The sequence below is a fragment of the Papio anubis genome, chromosome 3, assembly GCF_008728515.1.
Source record: "Papio anubis isolate 15944 chromosome 3, Panubis1.0, whole genome shotgun sequence".
Taxonomy (NCBI): domain Eukaryota; kingdom Metazoa; phylum Chordata; class Mammalia; order Primates; family Cercopithecidae; genus Papio; species Papio anubis.
In genome coordinates, this window is record NC_044978.1 from 168913657 (window position 1) to 168932538 (window position 18882).

At 43.7% G+C, this 18882-nt stretch overlaps 1 protein-coding gene across 1 annotated transcript in view; it reads left to right on the forward strand.

The window, feature by feature from the left end:
• The first annotated feature begins 6527 nt into the window (after positions 1 to 6527).
• The window catches only part of FAM184B (family with sequence similarity 184 member B), a 149802-nt gene continuing 137447 nt past the window's right edge, over positions 6528 to 18882 (forward strand). Inside the window, exon 1 of the mRNA XM_017958608.3 lies at positions 6528 to 6889. Within this exon, the coding sequence (XP_017814097.1) occupies positions 6743 to 6889 (147 nt within the window). The 5' untranslated portion in view covers positions 6528 to 6742. The remainder of the gene's footprint in view (positions 6890 to 18882) is intronic.

Here is an 18882-nt window from a genome sequence, read left to right on the forward strand (position 1 = left end):
TGCAAACAGATCTGCAGCTTGCAGCTACAGAGACAGCCTTCCTGTGGAAGTGACATCCAGGCTGAGATCTGAACGATGAGTAGGAATGAGTCAGGCATAGTAGGGGAAAAAGCCTTCTAGGGAAAAGGGTTAAGTGAAATACTCAAGAACATGAACTTGGTTTTAGATGAGTAGTAATATTAGGAGTAATAACAACAATCGAGTTACCCATGCTACCTAACTGATTAGGAAAGAAAAATACTAATTAAAAGCTTTAGCCTAAGTAAATCTACCTAAGTAAATTTTTACCAAAGAAATCACCTAAGGCAACACTTAGATTATCAGCGTGGTAAAGATGAATTATTTAACACCTGTTGGGACAACCATTTAGCCATCTGGAAAAGCATGAGTCTGGAGTCTAACCTCATTCCATATATCAGCATACATCCTGGGTAGATAAACCATCTTTTAAATGAAGTCTAAAACGTACTAGGATAAACTATGGATTCCCTTTTCCTCATAATCTGGAGTAAAGAAGGCTTTTCTAAGCATGAGGATAAAGCCAAAAAATATAAGGGAAAAGATCAACAGATTTTCCTACGTAAAAATTCAAAATGTTTATAGAGCATGAGAAAACTAGGGAAAAAAAAAATCCGCTAACTATGGGAAATGCTTGCAATATATATGATAGGCAAAGTGCTAAAAGCCCCTATTAAGGAAGAGCTCTTTGTAAGCAGCAAGAAAGCCAGGCAAAAACAATGACTAATCAAGTTGTGGGAAGGTATTCAGTTCTACCAGCAAACAAATGGTGCGGGGGAATATTTCTGTGGGAACACTTGCACATCTGTGCAAAAACCCACTTACAACAATGTCATGTAGGCGGTTCCCTTGATGCAATAGTAACCTTCGAATACACAATCAGGCAGGCCGACCCAGATCAGGCAGGCCGACCCAGGTGTCATGCACAGGAAATCTCACACCCCAAATTAAGAGGCTCAGATCACATGGTTTATCACTTTTCAACAAAATGTAGTTGGAAAGATACAGTGAAGTTTAGCACATTTAGGATAGGGTCCCAAGAGAGGTGGGAGGACAAATTACCTGAATTTCATGCTACACGGTGTTGTGGCGTCTTGTCTGCTAGCTACATCAGCCTTTACCTCTGATAGTTAGGTCATGAGGACCACAGGTTAAGTGAAATACTTAACCACAGCCAAAACTGAAAATGGGGGCTCAGCAGTGTTTACAGCCAGCACACACTTGCTCTGTCAGAAACTCAGGGGCAAGGATACCTAGCTAATGACCTGCCAAGAGCCATGGGTTTTTTTTGTTGTTTGTTTGTTTGTTTATTTGTTTGTTTTTAGAGACAGCATCTCACTCTGTCCACCCAGGCTGGAGTGCAGTGGCAGGATCATAGCTCACTGCAGCCTCGAACTCCTGGGCTCAAGCAGTCCTCCCACATTAGCCTCCCAAAGTACTGGGATTACAGACATGAGCCACTGCTCCCAAATAAAAGCCATGTTCTTAATCTGTGTTTCTGTAGCAGAACAGAAATAGGGCCAGAACGGATGTCACTAATGAATGGCCATTTAGTAATGAACTTTCAGCCTGAAGGTGGCGTCGTCTGTACACTGCAGCTTGGCCTTTCCCACCTTGTTCTGTCCGTGAGGAACACTCTTGTTTCTTCCATCCTTTTTACACATATTCCATTTATTCTCTTTGTCATGTCTTGCACTACACTACCTATACTTAACATCTTAATCCTGCCTATTTCACAGGCTACTTCTTTGCCCATTATACTTAACACGTGAGTTTCATATATTCTTTCTTTATCTATCCCTTAGGACAGAATTTAATATCCTCATAATACAGCAAGCAAACATTACAAATATACATTAAACATTTTGGCTTAAAATATTTTAAAAATTGTCCAGGAGAAGATAGAGTAAATGATATTGTATGTAATGGAAGACTGGTTGTTAAGAATGGGAAGACAGATCTTCATTGACAAAAAGATATCCACTTTATATTACTGAGTAAGTAGGGTTCAAAAACATTATTATAGGCTGCACATGGTGGCTCACGCCTGTAATCCTAGCACTTTGGGAGGCCAAGGTGGGCAGATCACTTGAGGTCAGGAGTTCGAGACCAGCCTGGCCAACATGGTGAAACCCTGTCTCTACTAAACATACAAAAATTAACCAGGCATAGTGGCAGGTGCCTGTAATCCCAGCTGCTCCAGAGGCTGAGGCAGGAGAATCACTTGAACCCGGGAGACAGAGAGTGCAGTAAGCCAAGATCATGCCACTGCACTCCAGTCTGGGCGACAGAGCGAGACTCAGTCTCAAAAACAAAACCAAACCAAATTTTTGGCCAGGTGCAGTGGCTCACCCCTATAATCCCAGCACTTTGGGAGGCTGAGGCTGAGGTCAGGAGTTCGAGACCAGTCTGGCCAACATGGCGAAACCCCGTCTCTACTGAAAATACAAAAATTAGCCGGGCATGATGGCGCATGCCTGAAATCCCAGCACTCAGGAGGCTGAATGAAGCAAGAGAATCTCTTGAACCCAGGAGGCGGAGGTTGCAGTGAGCCAAGATTGCACCACTGCACTCCATCCTGGGCAACAAAAGTGAGACTTCATCTCCCAAAAAAAAAAAAAATTATTATAGTATTTGTTTATAGTTTTCACAGAAATGTGTAAACATTTCTGAAATACATATCTGTTTGTTACATTTCTATATGTGTACACAGAAATGTCTAGAAGTATCTTCTCCAAAATATTAACAATAATTTTCTCTGAGTTTGGGATGTGGGGTTATTTTTGCTTGCTTCTACTCTTTTTTTGTTGTTGTTGTGTGTATTATCATGGGTGAGGATGTTTGGGGGGATATTACAAGAAGTTTATAATCTAAAGAAAAGACAAGTCACTTACGATTTTAAATTTTTTTGACCAAGCACAGTGGCTCACACCTGTAATCCCAGCACTTTTGGGAGGCCAAGATCTTTTGGGAAGATTACTTAAGCTAGGAGTTCAAGACCAGCCTGGACAACATAGTGAGACCTTGTTTCTATTTTTAAAAACGAGAATTTTAAAAAGAAAAAACTATCATATTGCCAGCATTGTGCTCTGGGAAGCTTATATTTGTAATCTAAAGAAAAATCAATTGGTAAGAACATCACCTTTGAAGTCAGATAGACCCAGATCCATTCACTAGCTGTATACAATTGGGAACTCAACCTGCCTTAGCTTCACTTTCCTAGTCTGTAGAACGAGGATGATAATAAGTACCTCAGAGGAGGTCAGAATATGTGCTAAGGGCTTAGCACAGTGCCAATATGACATTAGTGGCCTACTAAATGTACTTCCACCTCCACATTGGATACAGTACTTAATTCTCTTCTGCCCTCAATTTCATTCCTGATGCTGTAAAGGGACCTACTAATCCCAGTGCTGGAAAATCCTAGGAGCTGCAGAGGACCCTCCAAAACAGGTGGGCTCATGGTGCCTTGATTACAGCAGCCGTCGGCCAACAAAGCTGATAAAGGTATCTGATTTCCCCGTTGTCTTCCATTGTAAAGTTGAAAGTATAATATTTCCTACTGGAACATTTTTTAGCCCCAAGACCTAATGAAATCATTATTTAAAAACTAAAACTTGGGGTTAGACTTGCAGTTTTTCTAAACTTCAGTGTGTAAAAGATCATCTAGAGCAATGGCTTTTGATTCTTGTCAGACCAAACATCACCTCTTTTATAACATCCATGTTACTATCTTGAAATTCACAGGCCCAGCGTGATGGCTCACGCCTGTAATCCCAGCATTTTGGGAGGCTGAGGTGGGCAGATCATGAGGTCAGGAGATGGAGACCATCCTGGCTAACACGGTGAAACCCCGTCTCTACTAAAAAAAAAATACAAAAAATTAGCCGGGCGTGTTGGCAGGCACCTGTAATCCCAGCTACCAGAGGCTGAGACAGGAGAATGTCGTGAATCCGGGAGGCGGAGCTTGCAGTGAGCCCAGATGGTGCCACTGCACTCCAGCCTGGCGACAGAGCGAGAGTCTGTCTCAAAAAAAAAAAGAAAGAAAGAAGGAAATTCATAGATAATACACACCTTTTTAAATCTGCATGATTTCTTGACTTTGATATTTTTGACATTTGATTCTTGATATTTCATTATAACTAAATAATATATACAGTCGGCCCTCCATATCAATGTGTTCCACATCCTCAAAGTCAACTAACCACAAGTCAAAAATATTTGAGGGAAAAAAATGGATGGTTGTATCTGTACTGTACAAATGCAGACTATTTTTTATTCCCTAAACAATACAGTGTAGCAACTAATTACATAACATTTACATTGTATTAGGTATTACAAGTAATATAGAGATGATTTAATGCATACGAGAGGATGTGTGTAGGTTATATGCAAATGCTACACAATTTTATATAAGTGACTTGAACATTCATGGATTTTGGTATCTGAAGGGGTTCTGGAACCAAACGCCTATTGATACTGAGGGACATAGTGTAGTACTCAGATGCTTGCATATGTAGGTAGACTCCCATGAATGTGGCGGTTAGAAGTGTGTTGTGGCCAGGCATGGTGGCTCACACCTGTAATTCCAGCACTTTGGGAGGCCTAGGTGGGCAGATCACTTGAGACCAGGAATTTGAGACCAACCTGGCCAACATGGAGAAACTCCATCTCTACTAAAAATACAAAAATTAGTCAGGCGTGTTGGCGCACACCTGTTATCCCAGCTATTCCAGAGGCTGAGGCACGAGAATGGCTTAAACCCAGGAGGTAGAGGTTGCAGTGAGCCAAGATCATGCCACTGCACTCCAGCCTGGGTAACAGAGCAAGATTCTGTCTCAAAAAATAAAAATAAAAAATAAAAAAAAAAAGAAGTGTGTTGTATTGGCAACCAAATATCATGAGCCACCTGGCCCTTGATGTGATTTTCCAAAATGGTGAATAACTTTTGGTAAAGTTCTTGACCAAAAAGGCTAATTTTCCTCTAGTTTACACAGTGGTTGAATTCCTGTAAAATTTAGTGTATATTAAGATCCTGCAGAAAATATTCTAAATACACAATTTGGAATTAAGCAGAGAGCTGTTTAATGTGGATTCCTCATCCCCTGACCTCCATCCTCACAGGTTGTGTTTCAAGGAATCTAGGATAGGGCACAGAATTTCTTGGCCGTGATTCTGATTCAGGCCTCCTGTTTTCTAAAGGAACTGGGGGAGGGAGGGGTTGTGCTAAAAAGAGAACTTAAGATGGTAAACTAGAAATCAAAAACCGAGGTTGGTCATTTGATACAGAATCTAGAATAGGAATGTCTGTTTCAGAAACAGTTCTACTTGTAATTGCCTGACTTAGTACAAATTCTCTGGGTCAGTTTTCCTCACCAACAAAAATGGGTTATTGTTACCTTCAGTATGGATGGGTGGAACTGTGGTTTCTGAGACCCTTTGAAGCTTGTTTGGTTTATGAAGACTATTAAAATTTCTGATATAAGGCAATGTATAAATGATATACATTCACCATGCAAACGATCATGAAGACGCTATTATTCGAGCTTTAGGAAAAGCTGATCACGGTGCCGTCACTTTCCCTTAAAGCCCACTGTCTGAAACCAGAGAACATGCCAGAAAGAAATTTGGCCCACTAACCTCTCCCCTCACCAAACACTAAACAGACACCAGCTCAGAATCCGAAAACTTGACAGTCTGGCTCGTCTGCCCAAGACCAGTAGTGTGGATTTGGACGACTCACTTTACTTTCAATGGGCTCGGTTTACTTAGATTTTCAGCTCCATCTGTTACTCATCTAACTGCTCCATTCCTCTTTGCTTCTTCCTTTCCCGCACCTGCCACCATCCTTTCTACCTCCCTAAAGACTTTGTCTTTGCGTTCCTACCGCTTCCCGCATTATGCGTTTCGCACTTTCTCATCTCAGATTTCGGACACCCGCACCCTGCCATCCCCTTGGCTTCTCCTCTTTGTTTAGGCATCCCCGGCAATCCTCCCGCAATGTCCTGGCTCCTCTCCAAGATCCAAAAAGGAAGGCTGCCATCCCCAGCCCCGCCGTGCACTCGCGCAACTCAGGCGCTGGCCCACACCGTGCGCTCCGGATCCCACACCTCCTCAAGTCCCGGTGACTCGCCCTCACCTACCCGCCCCTCTCTTAGCATCTCGTCCCCCACCCCCATTTCCACCCTCAACTCGGAGACTCGGAAGCCGCGGGTCACTGTGCCCTGTCCCGCTCCGGAGGCTCTTATTTCTCCTTGGCCCGGGATGACCACCTCTGGCAGGGTCCGTCGCCACCGAGTCCGGGGCCGCGCTGCACCCACGTGTCCAAGAGCGCCGTGCCCGCCCAGCGCAAACCCCCCAAGGCCGGCTGCTCCTAGCCGCGGAAGCTCTCCTCTTGCACACGAAACCTGCACTGGCTGGGGAGCTGCAGACGGATCGCCAACGACACGTGCGGGGCGCCGGAGCCTTGCCGCAGGGTGCGGGTGCCCGCGGAGCCAACCAGCCAGAGAGCCAGCGGGAGAGGAGAAAGGGTGGGCGCGCGGGTGGGCCCGGGAGGCGGAGACCTTCGGGAAGCTGGGGCCACGCGGCGGTGCAGGCTACGGGACTGCAGTGCCACCTCTCCCGAGAAACCCACACGCTCGCACGCCCGCGCGCGCACGCACGTGCACACGGTGGGCAGGGAGAACACGAGCGAGCGTCTTTGAGTGCTGGGCGCGTTTTAGTCATGGCTTCTGCTCTCAAAAGCAAAATTAACCCGCCCGGGACTTGCCCGGGCTCCAAAGACGACGCCCGCGGTGGCACGGGCTGGAGAATGGACTGTGATCCCGAGATGCACGTGAAAATGTGCAAGAAGATCGCCCAGCTCACCAAGGTAAGGTGGGGCGCAGCGGGCCAGCGAGCTGCACGCCCGGGGCGCCGGAGCCGGGAGGGAGAGAGGATGCCCCTCCCGGGAGGCCCGGGCCGAATCCAGACAGAAACTTTGTCTCGGAGGCCAACCAGGAAGGGAAGCGATCCTAAATCTGGGTGACTTGACCTTCTAGAGGCACCATCCTAAAGCAGCAGAGAAAGAGGGTCCTTGCCAAGGAAACTCCCACAGCCTGCTTGCTGAGCAGGTGGTCTGTGCCTTTGAATCGTGTGTGTGTGTGTGTGTGTGTGTGTGTGTGTGTGTGTGTGTGTCCGCCAGCTTTGCTCAAGTGCCTAGAATGTTGTGATTTCATTCAACTGCCATACTTTACAGCTTGGGGAGGTCATGTGGGCTCTATTTAAACACTTGATCCGTATATTCCTTCATTCAACAAATATTTGCGTCATTCTTTGAGTGCCAGCAGCTTGCGTGGCACCGTACTAAACCTGGAATGCAGCCTAGGGGACTTACTATCAAACTGGGTGCAGACGTGTGTAGGAGCATAAATGGAGAAGAGCACGATTCACCAAATAATTATGGGATTAGGAAGGACCTTGGGAGGTCGGTCAGCCAACCCACCTCCCTACCTCCTGCAGAGCCCTGATTGAACCTTCCCAGACTGTCTTTTTCAAGAAGACCAGCAAAAAGATGCCACCAGTGCCCTTTGTTAACCTTCTGCAGCTCCCCAATTAGGAGCTCCTTGTCACAGACTCCCCTCTGTGCCTTGTCTAGATGGAGAACAACATCCCTCACTGTCTCCCATACAAGGTTTCAAGTGGATGAATTTAGCTGTTTGCTTTGGGGTTTCCTTTTGGTCTCATAATACACTCCTGGTGCCGTGCCCGCCAGGGAAAGGTCAGGTCCAGGTCTGTCCTGTGGCATCTGGAACATGCTCTCTTTCCTCACCATCTCCCTCTCACTTCCCACACATTTTTTGTGGGATCACAGACATTCCCCTCCCGCTGTCCGGCCAACCTCACTATTTTGCCAGGACGAACAGAGCACAGAGTCTTGGAATTGAACACTAGCTGCCTTCTCCCCCTGTGTCATTAACTTCTCATTCTTCGCACATGAGCCTGTCTCCAAAGAGGGCTCTCTTTGGTCAAGGGATGAAAAAAGAGATTGGAGATAGCCCTTAGAGTCCTTGGCATATATAACCGGTACTATTGATCTAACCTACATTCATCTAAATAGTGACATCAACCAAAACATGTATTTATTCAAGTACCTGAAAAGGCACTTGGCACAGTGCAAGGCATCTTCCCTATCTTCAAAGAATCTAAAATAGTTTTAGAGAAACAAGATTTGAAACATTGAGTGAAAGCTAGAAGACTATGTCTTGGGTGCTAAATTGGGTGCTTCCAATTACGAGTTCTATAGAAGTGGAAACAAAGGACAAATCAGTACGGAAGGAACTGTGAGGGGAGATTTTATAGACAAGATGATCCTCGAATTCAGTGTGGACTTATGGAATTCCTACTATGTGCCAACTGCTGTGCTGAATGTTGATGGCATAACAATTAGTAAGATATGGTCTTGCCCTTGTGGTATGACAAACACACAAACAGATCATTTCAATATAAAATAGCAATGATTCCACTCATTAATATTTATGGCACACCTATTATGTGCCAAGCACTGAAAACACAGCAGTATAGAAGGCATACATGATTCTTGGCGCACAGTAGGCAGTGTTTCTTAAAGTATATTCTGCATTAGAAATGATGATTGATCCTTATGTAGTGCCTCTGTTTACCATTTTTATGCTAATTGCTTAAATTAGAAGTTTTTGCTATTAATAGGCCACCCTTCTTTTGGCTACTATTTGTGTGTGAATTATTTTCCATATCTTCATATTTAATCTTTCTATCAGGTTTATTTTGATTGTGTCTCTGACAGGTGAATTTAATCCACAGGCATTTACTGTGATTACTAATATTTTCTTCCATCAGATCTTGCGTTTTTCATTTACCATTATTTCTCCTTGCTTCTTTTGCTTCCATTCTTGGCTTCTATCGGATTAGCAAAGTGATCCATATTCCACTGCTGGTTTGAGAGCTTTGGGTTTTATTTCTATTCTTCTCAGAATCGTCTTTTATTTTTCAACATACATACTTAATTGTGATTTTTTTCTAACAAAGTTAGTATGTAATTGTTTCTTCCCATGAAAGAACTTTGTATATTTTACTCATTTAACAGCCCCTTCCTTCCCATCTTGTTACTGCTGCCTAGAGTTTTATTTTTACTTTTCTGTTTGTTTGTTTGTTTGTTTAAGAGACAGGGTCTTCCTCTGTTACCCAGGCTGGAGTGTAGTGGCACAGTCATGGCTAACTGCAGCCTCAAACTCCTGGCCTCAAGTGACCCTCCCACCTCAGAATCCCAAGTAGCTAGGAACAGGTCCACACCACCACCCCCAGCTAATTTTTTCTTTTTCAAAAATGTTTTGTAGAGATAGAATCTCACCATGTTGCCCAAGCTGGTCTCGAACTCCTGGCCTCAAGCAATCCTCCCGCCTTGACCTCCCAAAGCTCAGGCATGTGTCACCGCATTCTATCTGTTTTTACTTCTTAAATTTAAAAACAGTTTTTATAGTTAAAAGTTAATTAACTTTACTGACATTTTATCAATTTTTCTGTTCACTATTTTTTTTCCTTGAATCTGCAATGTTCCCTTTAGGTTCACTTTTCTTCTGGCTGAAATCCATCCTTTAATAGTTCTTTCTGTAGGTGCCTTGGTATGGGAGGGAATTCATTGTTGGAAATGTCTTAATTTTGCCCTCACTGTTGTATGATAATTTCTTTGGATATAAAATTCTAGTGAACAGTTATTTTCCCACATCACCTTAATGACAGCACTCCACTGTCTTCTGGCACTAAGTGTTGCTGGTTAAAAATTCTGCTGCCAATCTAATTTTCATTCCCTTGTAAATAAGCTGCCTTTTCCCCTTGATAACATTTCAGACTTGTTTTATTTATTTTTACTGTTCAGCAAGTTTTCTAGAACTGTCTTGGTGTTCGTTTATCTTTATCCTCTGCAAAAATAGGAGGTACTATCTTTTGAGGATTATCATGTGCTTCTTTTTTTTTTTTTTTTTTTTTTTTTTTTTTTGACAGTGTCTCACTATGTCACCCAGGCTGGAGTGCAGTGGTGTGATCAAAGCTCACTGCAACCTTGACCTCGCATACTCAAGCTGGACTACAAGCATGAGCCACCATGCCCAGCTAATTAAAAAAAATTTTTTTTGTAGAGACAGGGTCTCACTATGTTGCCCAGGCTGATCTCAAACTCCTGAGCTCAAGCAATTCTCCTGCCTTGGCTTCCCAAAGTGCTGGGATTACAGGGGTGCATGTGCTTTCTTTAATTCTGGAAAATTATTACTGATTTTCTCTTGCAATATTGCTTCCTAGCCATTACCTCCATTATCTTTTCTGGCACTACCATTAGGAAAGTGAGGAAGCCTCACTATCTATATCCTGAGATGTTATTTTTTTAAAAAGATTTTGTCTTTGTGTTGCATACTGGTGAATTCCTTGCCTTCCAATTTGCCAGTCTTCTAAATAATTTGTCCAGTCCAGAGTTTTTCCCATCTATTAAGTTTTTTGAATTTCAATAATTACATTTTTTATTTCTAAGATTGCGCTTCCTATTTTCTTTCTGCCTAATTTTAACAGTTTTTAAAGTTTTTACAGCTTTATTGAGATATAATTTACATACAATAAAATTCACCTGTTTTAAGTGTTCAGTTCAACATTGTCTTAGTCATTGAGCCATAACCATAATCCAGTTTTAGGGACATTTTCATCACCCCAAAGAAATCTTCCCTTGTGGACATTTGTAGTCAGTTCCTGTTCCCACCACCAGCCCCAGGCAACCATTCATCTACTTCCTATCTCTTTAAATTATCTCTAAATGAAACCATATAATATATTATTCTTTCCATCTAATTATTTTAGGTTCATCCACATTGTAACATGTATCATTAATTCATTCCTTTTTATTACTCACTTATTTATCTTGTTGTGTGGGTAGGCCATGTTTTATTTATCCATTCACCAGTTGATGGACATTTGAGTTTCTACTTTTTGGCTTTTGTGAATAATGCTGCTATGAACATTACATTCATGTGCAAGTCTTTATGTGTTCTTGGGTAGGTACCTAGGAGCGGAATTGTTAAGTTGTATGATAACTTTTAATTTTTTGAGAAACTGCCAAGTTGTTTTACGAAGTGACTGTACCGCCATACATTCTCCAGCCTACTTCTTCAGCACAATCTCCTAGTACTGCACCCAGTTCTCAGGTCAAAGTGAAGTACGATTCTTTCCTTACTCCACTGTGCACTCACCCAGTTTTTCTCTTGAAGTTTCCTCTCCTGAAATGTCTTCAACTCTAAAAGTAAAATCCTGCTTATGTTTTGAGCCCCACCTCCTCTAAGAAAAATCTTTTAAAAACCTTACTTTTGTGATTAAGAATGTATTAAGTGGCCAGGCACCGTGCCTCATGCCTGTAATCCCAGCATTTTGGGAGGCCGAGTCAGGTGGATCACCTGAGGTCAGGAGTTTCAGACTAGCCTGACCAACATGGAGAAACCTCGTCTCTACTAAAAATACGAAAAAAATTAGTTGGGCGTGGTGGTGCATGCCTGTAATCCCAGCTACTCAGGAGGCTGAGGCAGGAGAATCGCTCGAACTGTGGAGGTGGAGGTTGTGGTGAGCCAAGATCGCGCCATTGCTCTCCAGCCTGGGCAACAAGAGCGAAACTCTGTCTCAAAAAAAAAGAATGTGTACATTAATTTTTAACTGTGTATTAAGTGCATTTACATATCCAACTATTTCTCCAGCAGTTTGTACAATGTCTGACACATAGTAGATCCTCAGTAAGCTTGTTCAATTTAATTATCATTTCCTCCCATAGGTTTGTTAATATTTCTTTCATGATACTCATCCCTCTGATATTATAGTTGACTTGTGGATAGTATGTCCTTAAAGTAATAAGCTCCTTAATTTTATTCATAACACTTTACACCTAGTAGACACTCAATATGTGGTAGTGTAATAAACGAATATTCATTTACACAGTGACCCAAGGTCCAAGGTGCACCTTAAAATCACCTATGGAGCCCTTATTTATTTTTTTACTATACCAATGTATCCAAAATATTCTAAAATATCTATTTATTTATTTTTAATTTGTATAAATTTAGGGGGTACATGTGCTTTTTACATGGGTATAATGTGTGGTAGTGAAGTCTGGATGTTTAGTGCAACCATCACAGGAATAGGGTACGTTGTATGCAGTGAGCTATTTATGATTCCTCATCTGCCCTCCAGTCTCCCACCTTTGGAGTCTCCAGTGTCTACTATTCCACATTCTGTGTTCCTGCGTACACATTATTCAGTTTCCACCCATAAGTGAGAACATGTGATATTTGACTTTCTGTTCCTGAGTTATTTAACTTAAGATAATAGCTTCCACTTGGAGAGCTTTTAAAAACTCACCAACTAGGCTGGGTGCAGTGGCTCATGCCTGTAATCCCAGCACTTTGGGAGGCCGAGGCAGGCGGATCACGAGGTCAGGAGATTGAGACCATCCTGGCTAACACAGTGAAACCCCGTCTGTATTAAAAATACAAAAAAAAAAAAAAAAATTAGCCGGGCATGGTGGTGGGCCCGTGTAGTCCCAGCTACTCAGTAGGCTGAGGCAGGAGAATGGTGTGAACCCAGGAGGTGGAGCTTGCAGTGAGCCAAGATCGTGCCACTGCACCCCAGCCTGGGCAATAGAGCCAGACTCAAACACCAGTTAAAGACTTAACAACTAAATGTAGTGCCTGTCCTAGATTGAATTTTATACTGACCAGAAAAATTGCTACAAGGAGATGATTGGGTCAGTTGACAAAACTGGAATACAGAGGGTAGGTAAAGAAGATAAAAGTGTATTGATGTTAAGTTTACTGGAGTTGACTGTACTATGGCTATGCAAGAAAATATCTTATTCTAGCTGGGCACGGTGGCTCACGCCTGTAATCCCAGCACTTTGGGAGGCCAAGGCAGGTGGATCACAAAGTCAAGAGATCGAGACCATCCTGGCCAACATGGTGAAACCCCATCTCTACTAAAAATACAAAAAAGGCCGGGCATGGTGACTCACACCTGTAATCCCAGCACTTTGGGAGGCCAAGGTGGACAGATCACAAGGCCAGGAGATTGAGACCATCCTGGCTAACATGGTGAATCCCCATTTCTACTAAAAATACAAAAAATTAGCCGGGTGTGGTGGCACGCACCTGTTGTCCCAGCTACTCAGGAGGCTGAGGCAGGAGAATCGCTTGAACTCAGGGGGCGGAGGTTGCAGTGAGCTGAGATTGCACCACTGCACTCCAGCCTGGGCAACAGAGTAAGACTCTGTATCAAAAATAAAATAAAATAAAAATTAAAATACAAAAATTAGCTGGGCATGGTGGCACACACCTGTAGTCCCAGCTACTTGGGAGGCTGAGGCAGGAGAATCGCTTGAACCTGGGAGGCAGAGGTTGCAGTGAGCCAAGATCATGCCACTGCACTCCAGCCTGGCGACAGAGTGAGATGCCATCTAAAAAAAAAAAAAAAAAAAAAAAAAAGCAGCAGCCTTATTCTTAGGAAATGCACATTGAAGCTGATCTTACGTTTAAGGAAGTATGATGCCTTACTCTCAAAGCATTTCATTTCATAATGTAGAAAACAGATTATGGAACTAGAATAAAGGCTAAATGAGACAAAATGGGGTAAAATTGGCGATTCTGAGTTACAAAGTATGTGGATGTTCTTTGTACTGTTCTTTTTCTGTTGGTTGTTTCTTAAGTTTGAGATTCTAAGTCAAAGTTTAAAACAGGCAAACCAAACAGCATACAAGAGCCCAGGCCCATCTTATAAGGAGAAGAGGGAATGGTGACAGGCATTAGTATTTTTGTTCAGATCCCTTCAAGAGCATCCAACATGCCGACAGGGTTGAGAACCACTGGTTTGGAGCAAGGGAAGGATGGAACAGTAAAGTGTACTCAGAGGAGGTATTTGGAAGAAGAAGAGGGTCTAGATCCATTCCCCATTAAATAAAGCCTTTGGGAAGCTTTTGTTCTTGAAAGCATCAGGCCAGTTTGCCCAGCCCTGCCTTGCCTCTGGGCCTGTGTCCACCTCTCTCTGGTTTTGTACCCTCCTAGCACTCTCCAGCTGGGTTTTGTATTTTTGTTTGTCTTTGAGACAGGGTCTGGCTCTGTCGCCCAGGATGCAGTGCAGTGGCACGATCTGAGCTCACTGCAACCTCTGCCTCCTGGGCTCAAACCATCTTCCCACCTCAGCCTCCCGAGTAGTTGGGACTACAGGCGTGCACTACCACGTCCAGCTAACTTTTTTGGTAGAAACAAGGTCTCACTATGTTGCTCAGGCCGGCCTCAAACCCTTGGGCTCAAGCAGTCCTCTCACCTTGGCCTACCAAAGTGCTAGGATTGTAGGCATGAGCCACCACACCTGGCCCCAGCTGTTTTTTCATTTTGCAGCTCTCTCCATGACCTCATCCCCAGAAGAACTGGAATGCCTCCTACCCGGGGATTCCCCAATTCCCATGTTCAAGGAACAATAGAATGTCTTACCCCAAATACGAGTGTTAATGAAGACTCTTTTATATTAAAACGAGAAAATGAGTGGAATAGCATGTATTCCTCTACAAGAACTATCTCTCAAACTGAAGGCTGATTCTGGGGAACCCAGACCACGCACAGGAGAAGCAGATACCAGGGCACTACCTCTCATCTGGACCAACTAGAGGAAATGTACCCAGGAGGAGATGAGCAGCAGTCTTAGTGCCAGAAGCTGCCAAGCTCAAGTATAAGGAGTCAAACAACCTCATGGGGACCCTCTCACTCATTCTTGTTTTGGATCTCGGCCAGTTAGTCAGAAGACCCTGCAAGAGCAAATGCTGAGTCAGGTGGCTGCAATTTCTCCATGTTACTAATACCTTACGATTCTTTAGTTTTACATACTTTGCAAAGCCTTTGACATACTTACTCATCCTTTGTGTGCACAGCAATTCTGCATGGCTGGGAGGGAAGAACTATCTCTAATTGAGAAAGGGGGTGGGGCATCTGAGACTCAGGAGAGGGTCAGTATTCTGGCCCAACATCACATTAATATATATTGACAGTGCTAGGACATCCAGAATCCAGCGCTGGATGTGTGTGTGTTGAAGAGAGGGAGGTGGGGAACTTTCTTCCCTGTTCATCCTGATGTTTCCATAGCCCCTCTTAATTACTCTTACTACTTCTTCCACCGCAAGGGGGAAATATATAATTAGTGAGGTTTGGAGCAGGGACTGGGCCTACAGAGCTCTTGCTTCTTCCACCCTGCTTGCTCCTGGAGTGGTCTGCCTGGTAGAAGCACACATTGTCTTCTACACATCAATTATACAGGGGTAGGTGCACGTGGCAGGCAGAGCTGCCCTGGCCTAGCATTGTGACCAGATGGATAAGCATCAGGAATTCAGCTTGCCGGTGGATATACACCACAATCTCCAGTATTAACTTTAGTTGATAAAACGGTGATCATCTCGAAGCAGCCTCACACCTTGGTCTTGCATTTCAATTAGATCAGTGGGGAAGAGGAATGTTATTTACTGGGCCATCCTGAAGATCCAACGGACAGATCTTAGGATGAGCCTAGCTTCGAGGAATTTGGTACAGAGTTATAGTGAAAACTAATTCCTTTATTTGGGAAAGCACATTAACGTGAGAGTGGGAAACTTTTGAGTGGCAGTGTGGTATTTATCTGTAGATACATCTTCAATGGGAAGTTCAGGAGGTCAAAGTCACCGCTTCCTGCACAGTGGCACAGCCAGACCATGAGGACTATGTCTCCCCATGTCCCAGAACCTTACCCGTCTATTAAGACACATTAATAGAGACAATAATACTGACTCTGTTATAGGGGTGGGGGATGGGAGGTGATGGGTATAGGATTGGGAGATGTAGTGGAGAATAGTCCCTGAGTTTAAAATCAGAGATAATAAGGAAAAATAATTATAATTTCTATTCAAAGTTATATGTTAAATGAATTTAAATTTGATTTGTTTCTAGAGGGCAACTTTTCACCCTTATTTATACTAATGAATATAAATTAGAATTAAATAAGAATAAAAATGAAGACATCTACAGAGCAAATGAATAATTTGGGGGTTAAACTTGGAATGTTCTTCCTCTGGATCCCTGTGTAGCTGGTATCAGCTAAATTACCATCTCTCCGAAGTGGCCTTTTCTGACCTCCGCATGCAAAGGGGCCAACTGTCCTCATCTTTAATTGGGGGAAAATTTTCCACCTCGGTGATATGTTGTGAGGCTTCACCAATATAAGGGATGTAAGTGAAAAGTCATTTATAACCCAACGTGGGGCACAGCTGAAGCTTGACAGATGCTCATTTCCCATCCCTTTCTGAACTGGAGGAACTTCAGAGAGTCAAGGACTGCTGCCCAGTTGTCAAACTTGGGAACAAGCCAGCTCTTCTCTGGGCTGAGAGGCCAGGGCAGTGCTGTAGGGCAGGAGAAGTGATGCCTGTTGCCATCAGAGTCCTCAGCAACAGGCTGTCACTTGAGCCCTGTGTTTTCATGCCTTAAAGGTGTGGAAATCTTATTGCACCCACTGGCTCCTCTTGCTTTTCTGAAAATATCTTCCTGCCTGCAGGAGCTTGTTTGGGGACAGATGTTTAACCAGTTCCATACCACTTTGCTTTAGGACTCTAGACTTGAAAACGGCAGATCTGTTTTAACAAGCCCTCTCTGTTGGAATCTTTTAATTTAACGATGTGATTCATTGTGTAAAGAGCTCTCACGGATCTTTGCACCATACCGTAAACGGTATGAAGTGCACCTTAAGTTGAATGTCCTTGAACCCTGCTCAGATCCCTGAACTTCTGCATAACCATTCTGGTCTCTCCACTTTCCACAGTGCCCCCAATACTCCCCTGCCTCGCCCCAGCCTTCCTCCTATCCTTTCTCCACACAGCAGCCAGAGTGATCTTAAAACCGAATCAGCATTCTCATGCACTGCGGGTGGGAATGTAAAATGATGCAGCTGCTGTGGAAAATGGTCTGGCAGTTCCTCGAATGCTTGGACATGCTTATCGTTCCACTCCTAGGTATATACCCAAGAGAAATGATGCAAGAATGTTCATAGAAACATTATTCATAATAGCCAACAGGCGGAAACCAACTAAATGTCCATCAACTGAGGAACAGATAAATACAAAAAGAAACCTTTCATCCCTTAGACAAAGAGGAGTGTGACTCACAGATGCAAGGTTTCTTTATGGGGTAATGAGAATGTTCTAAAGTTGGTTGTGGTGATGGTTCCGCAACTCTGAAGATACTGAAAGCCATTGAATTGTACACTTTTTGGGTGAATTTCCTGGTATAAGAATTACATCTCAATAAAGCTGCTAAAATGAAAACAAACAAAACTCGAATCAGGTCTGTCTCCTGTTTAAATCTAGTTCTGGCCGGGTGCGGTGGCTCACGCCTATAATCCCAGCAGTTTGGGAGGCTGAGGCGGGCAGATCACCTGAGGTCAGGAGTTCAAGACCAGCCTGGCCAACATGGTGAAACCCCGTCTCTAGTAAAAGTACAAAAATATTATCCGGGCATGGTGGTGTGCACCTGTAATCTCAGCTACTCGGGAGACTGAGGCAGGAGACTCGCTTGAACCTGGGAGGTGGAGGTTGCAGTGAGCCAAGATTGCACCACTGCACTCCAGCCTGGGTGGCAGAGCAGGACTCCGTCTCAGAAAAACAAACAAACAACAACAAAAAAAACCACCACCACCAACAGCAACAACAAAAAACTAGTTCTGAGTCAAGTCCTGGTGACTTTACCTCATAAACAAAATGAGTAAGTCCACCTCCGTTCTCCATTTCCACCTCCACCATAGTTGGGGCCACCTTCTCCTCTGGCCGCCAACCCCTGCTATGACGCCCGCACTGGCCTCGTGGTCCACTCTTGCCCACTCACACAGCGGCAAGAATTATCTTTTAAATATAAACCAGAACATGCCATTCGTCTGTTTAAAACCTACCACTGGCTTCCCTTGGGATGAAATTTCAATTCCGATTTCACTTAGAAGAAAATGTGTTTTCACTTAGAAGAAAATATATTTAAAAAATAAATTTTTTATCGTGGTCACTTGAGGTAGCTCCTGTCTGCCTCTCAGTCTCATTTCCTCTGCCACACCACCCTTCTCTCAGGCCTTCTCCTGTGCCAAGCTTGTGCCACTGCGGCCCCTTGTCCTCTTGGTTTCCTCTGCCTGATCCGTACTCAGCCAACTTGGCTCAGATGCCTCTTCAGACTAATGCGGCTCCCCTGCCCCCCTCTGAGACTATCTCAGCTCCATCTGCCTTTTTCCCTTTATTGGTTTATTGCCTGAGGGTAGGGATTTCTGTCTATTCTGTCCTCTCCTATATCCCCAGTGCCTAGAACAGTGCCTGGCAAGTGGTGGGCACCCAGCAAGTATTTGTTTATAGACTAAATGAACAAAATTCTTCTTAGACCTCCCATTGCTCTTAGAATAATATATCAAATTTCACCAGGGACTACGGTCATCTTATAGGGGAGTGGGGAGGCCTCATTCAAGGTTCTGGCCTTGAACTCAAGCGGTCTAGCATCTCATTTCAAGTTTTTTAAGTGCACTAGGAAACTGACCAGCTCTGACAAGTAGTCTCTACCCACTCCCTCCCAAGCTTAGATCTAACTTAGTCACTCCCAGCCCCTGACCACAATGACAGGATCTATTCAAACATGGTGCCTCCATTTGTTCAGATCCAAATTCCTTCAGGGAACCAGAGTTATAAGGTAAAACAAAAACAATAATGGGAAATCAATCACAGACAGAAAACACACCCATTTTTGAAAACCCAGAAATATAGATAAGCAAAAAGAAAAAGTTTTTTAAAGC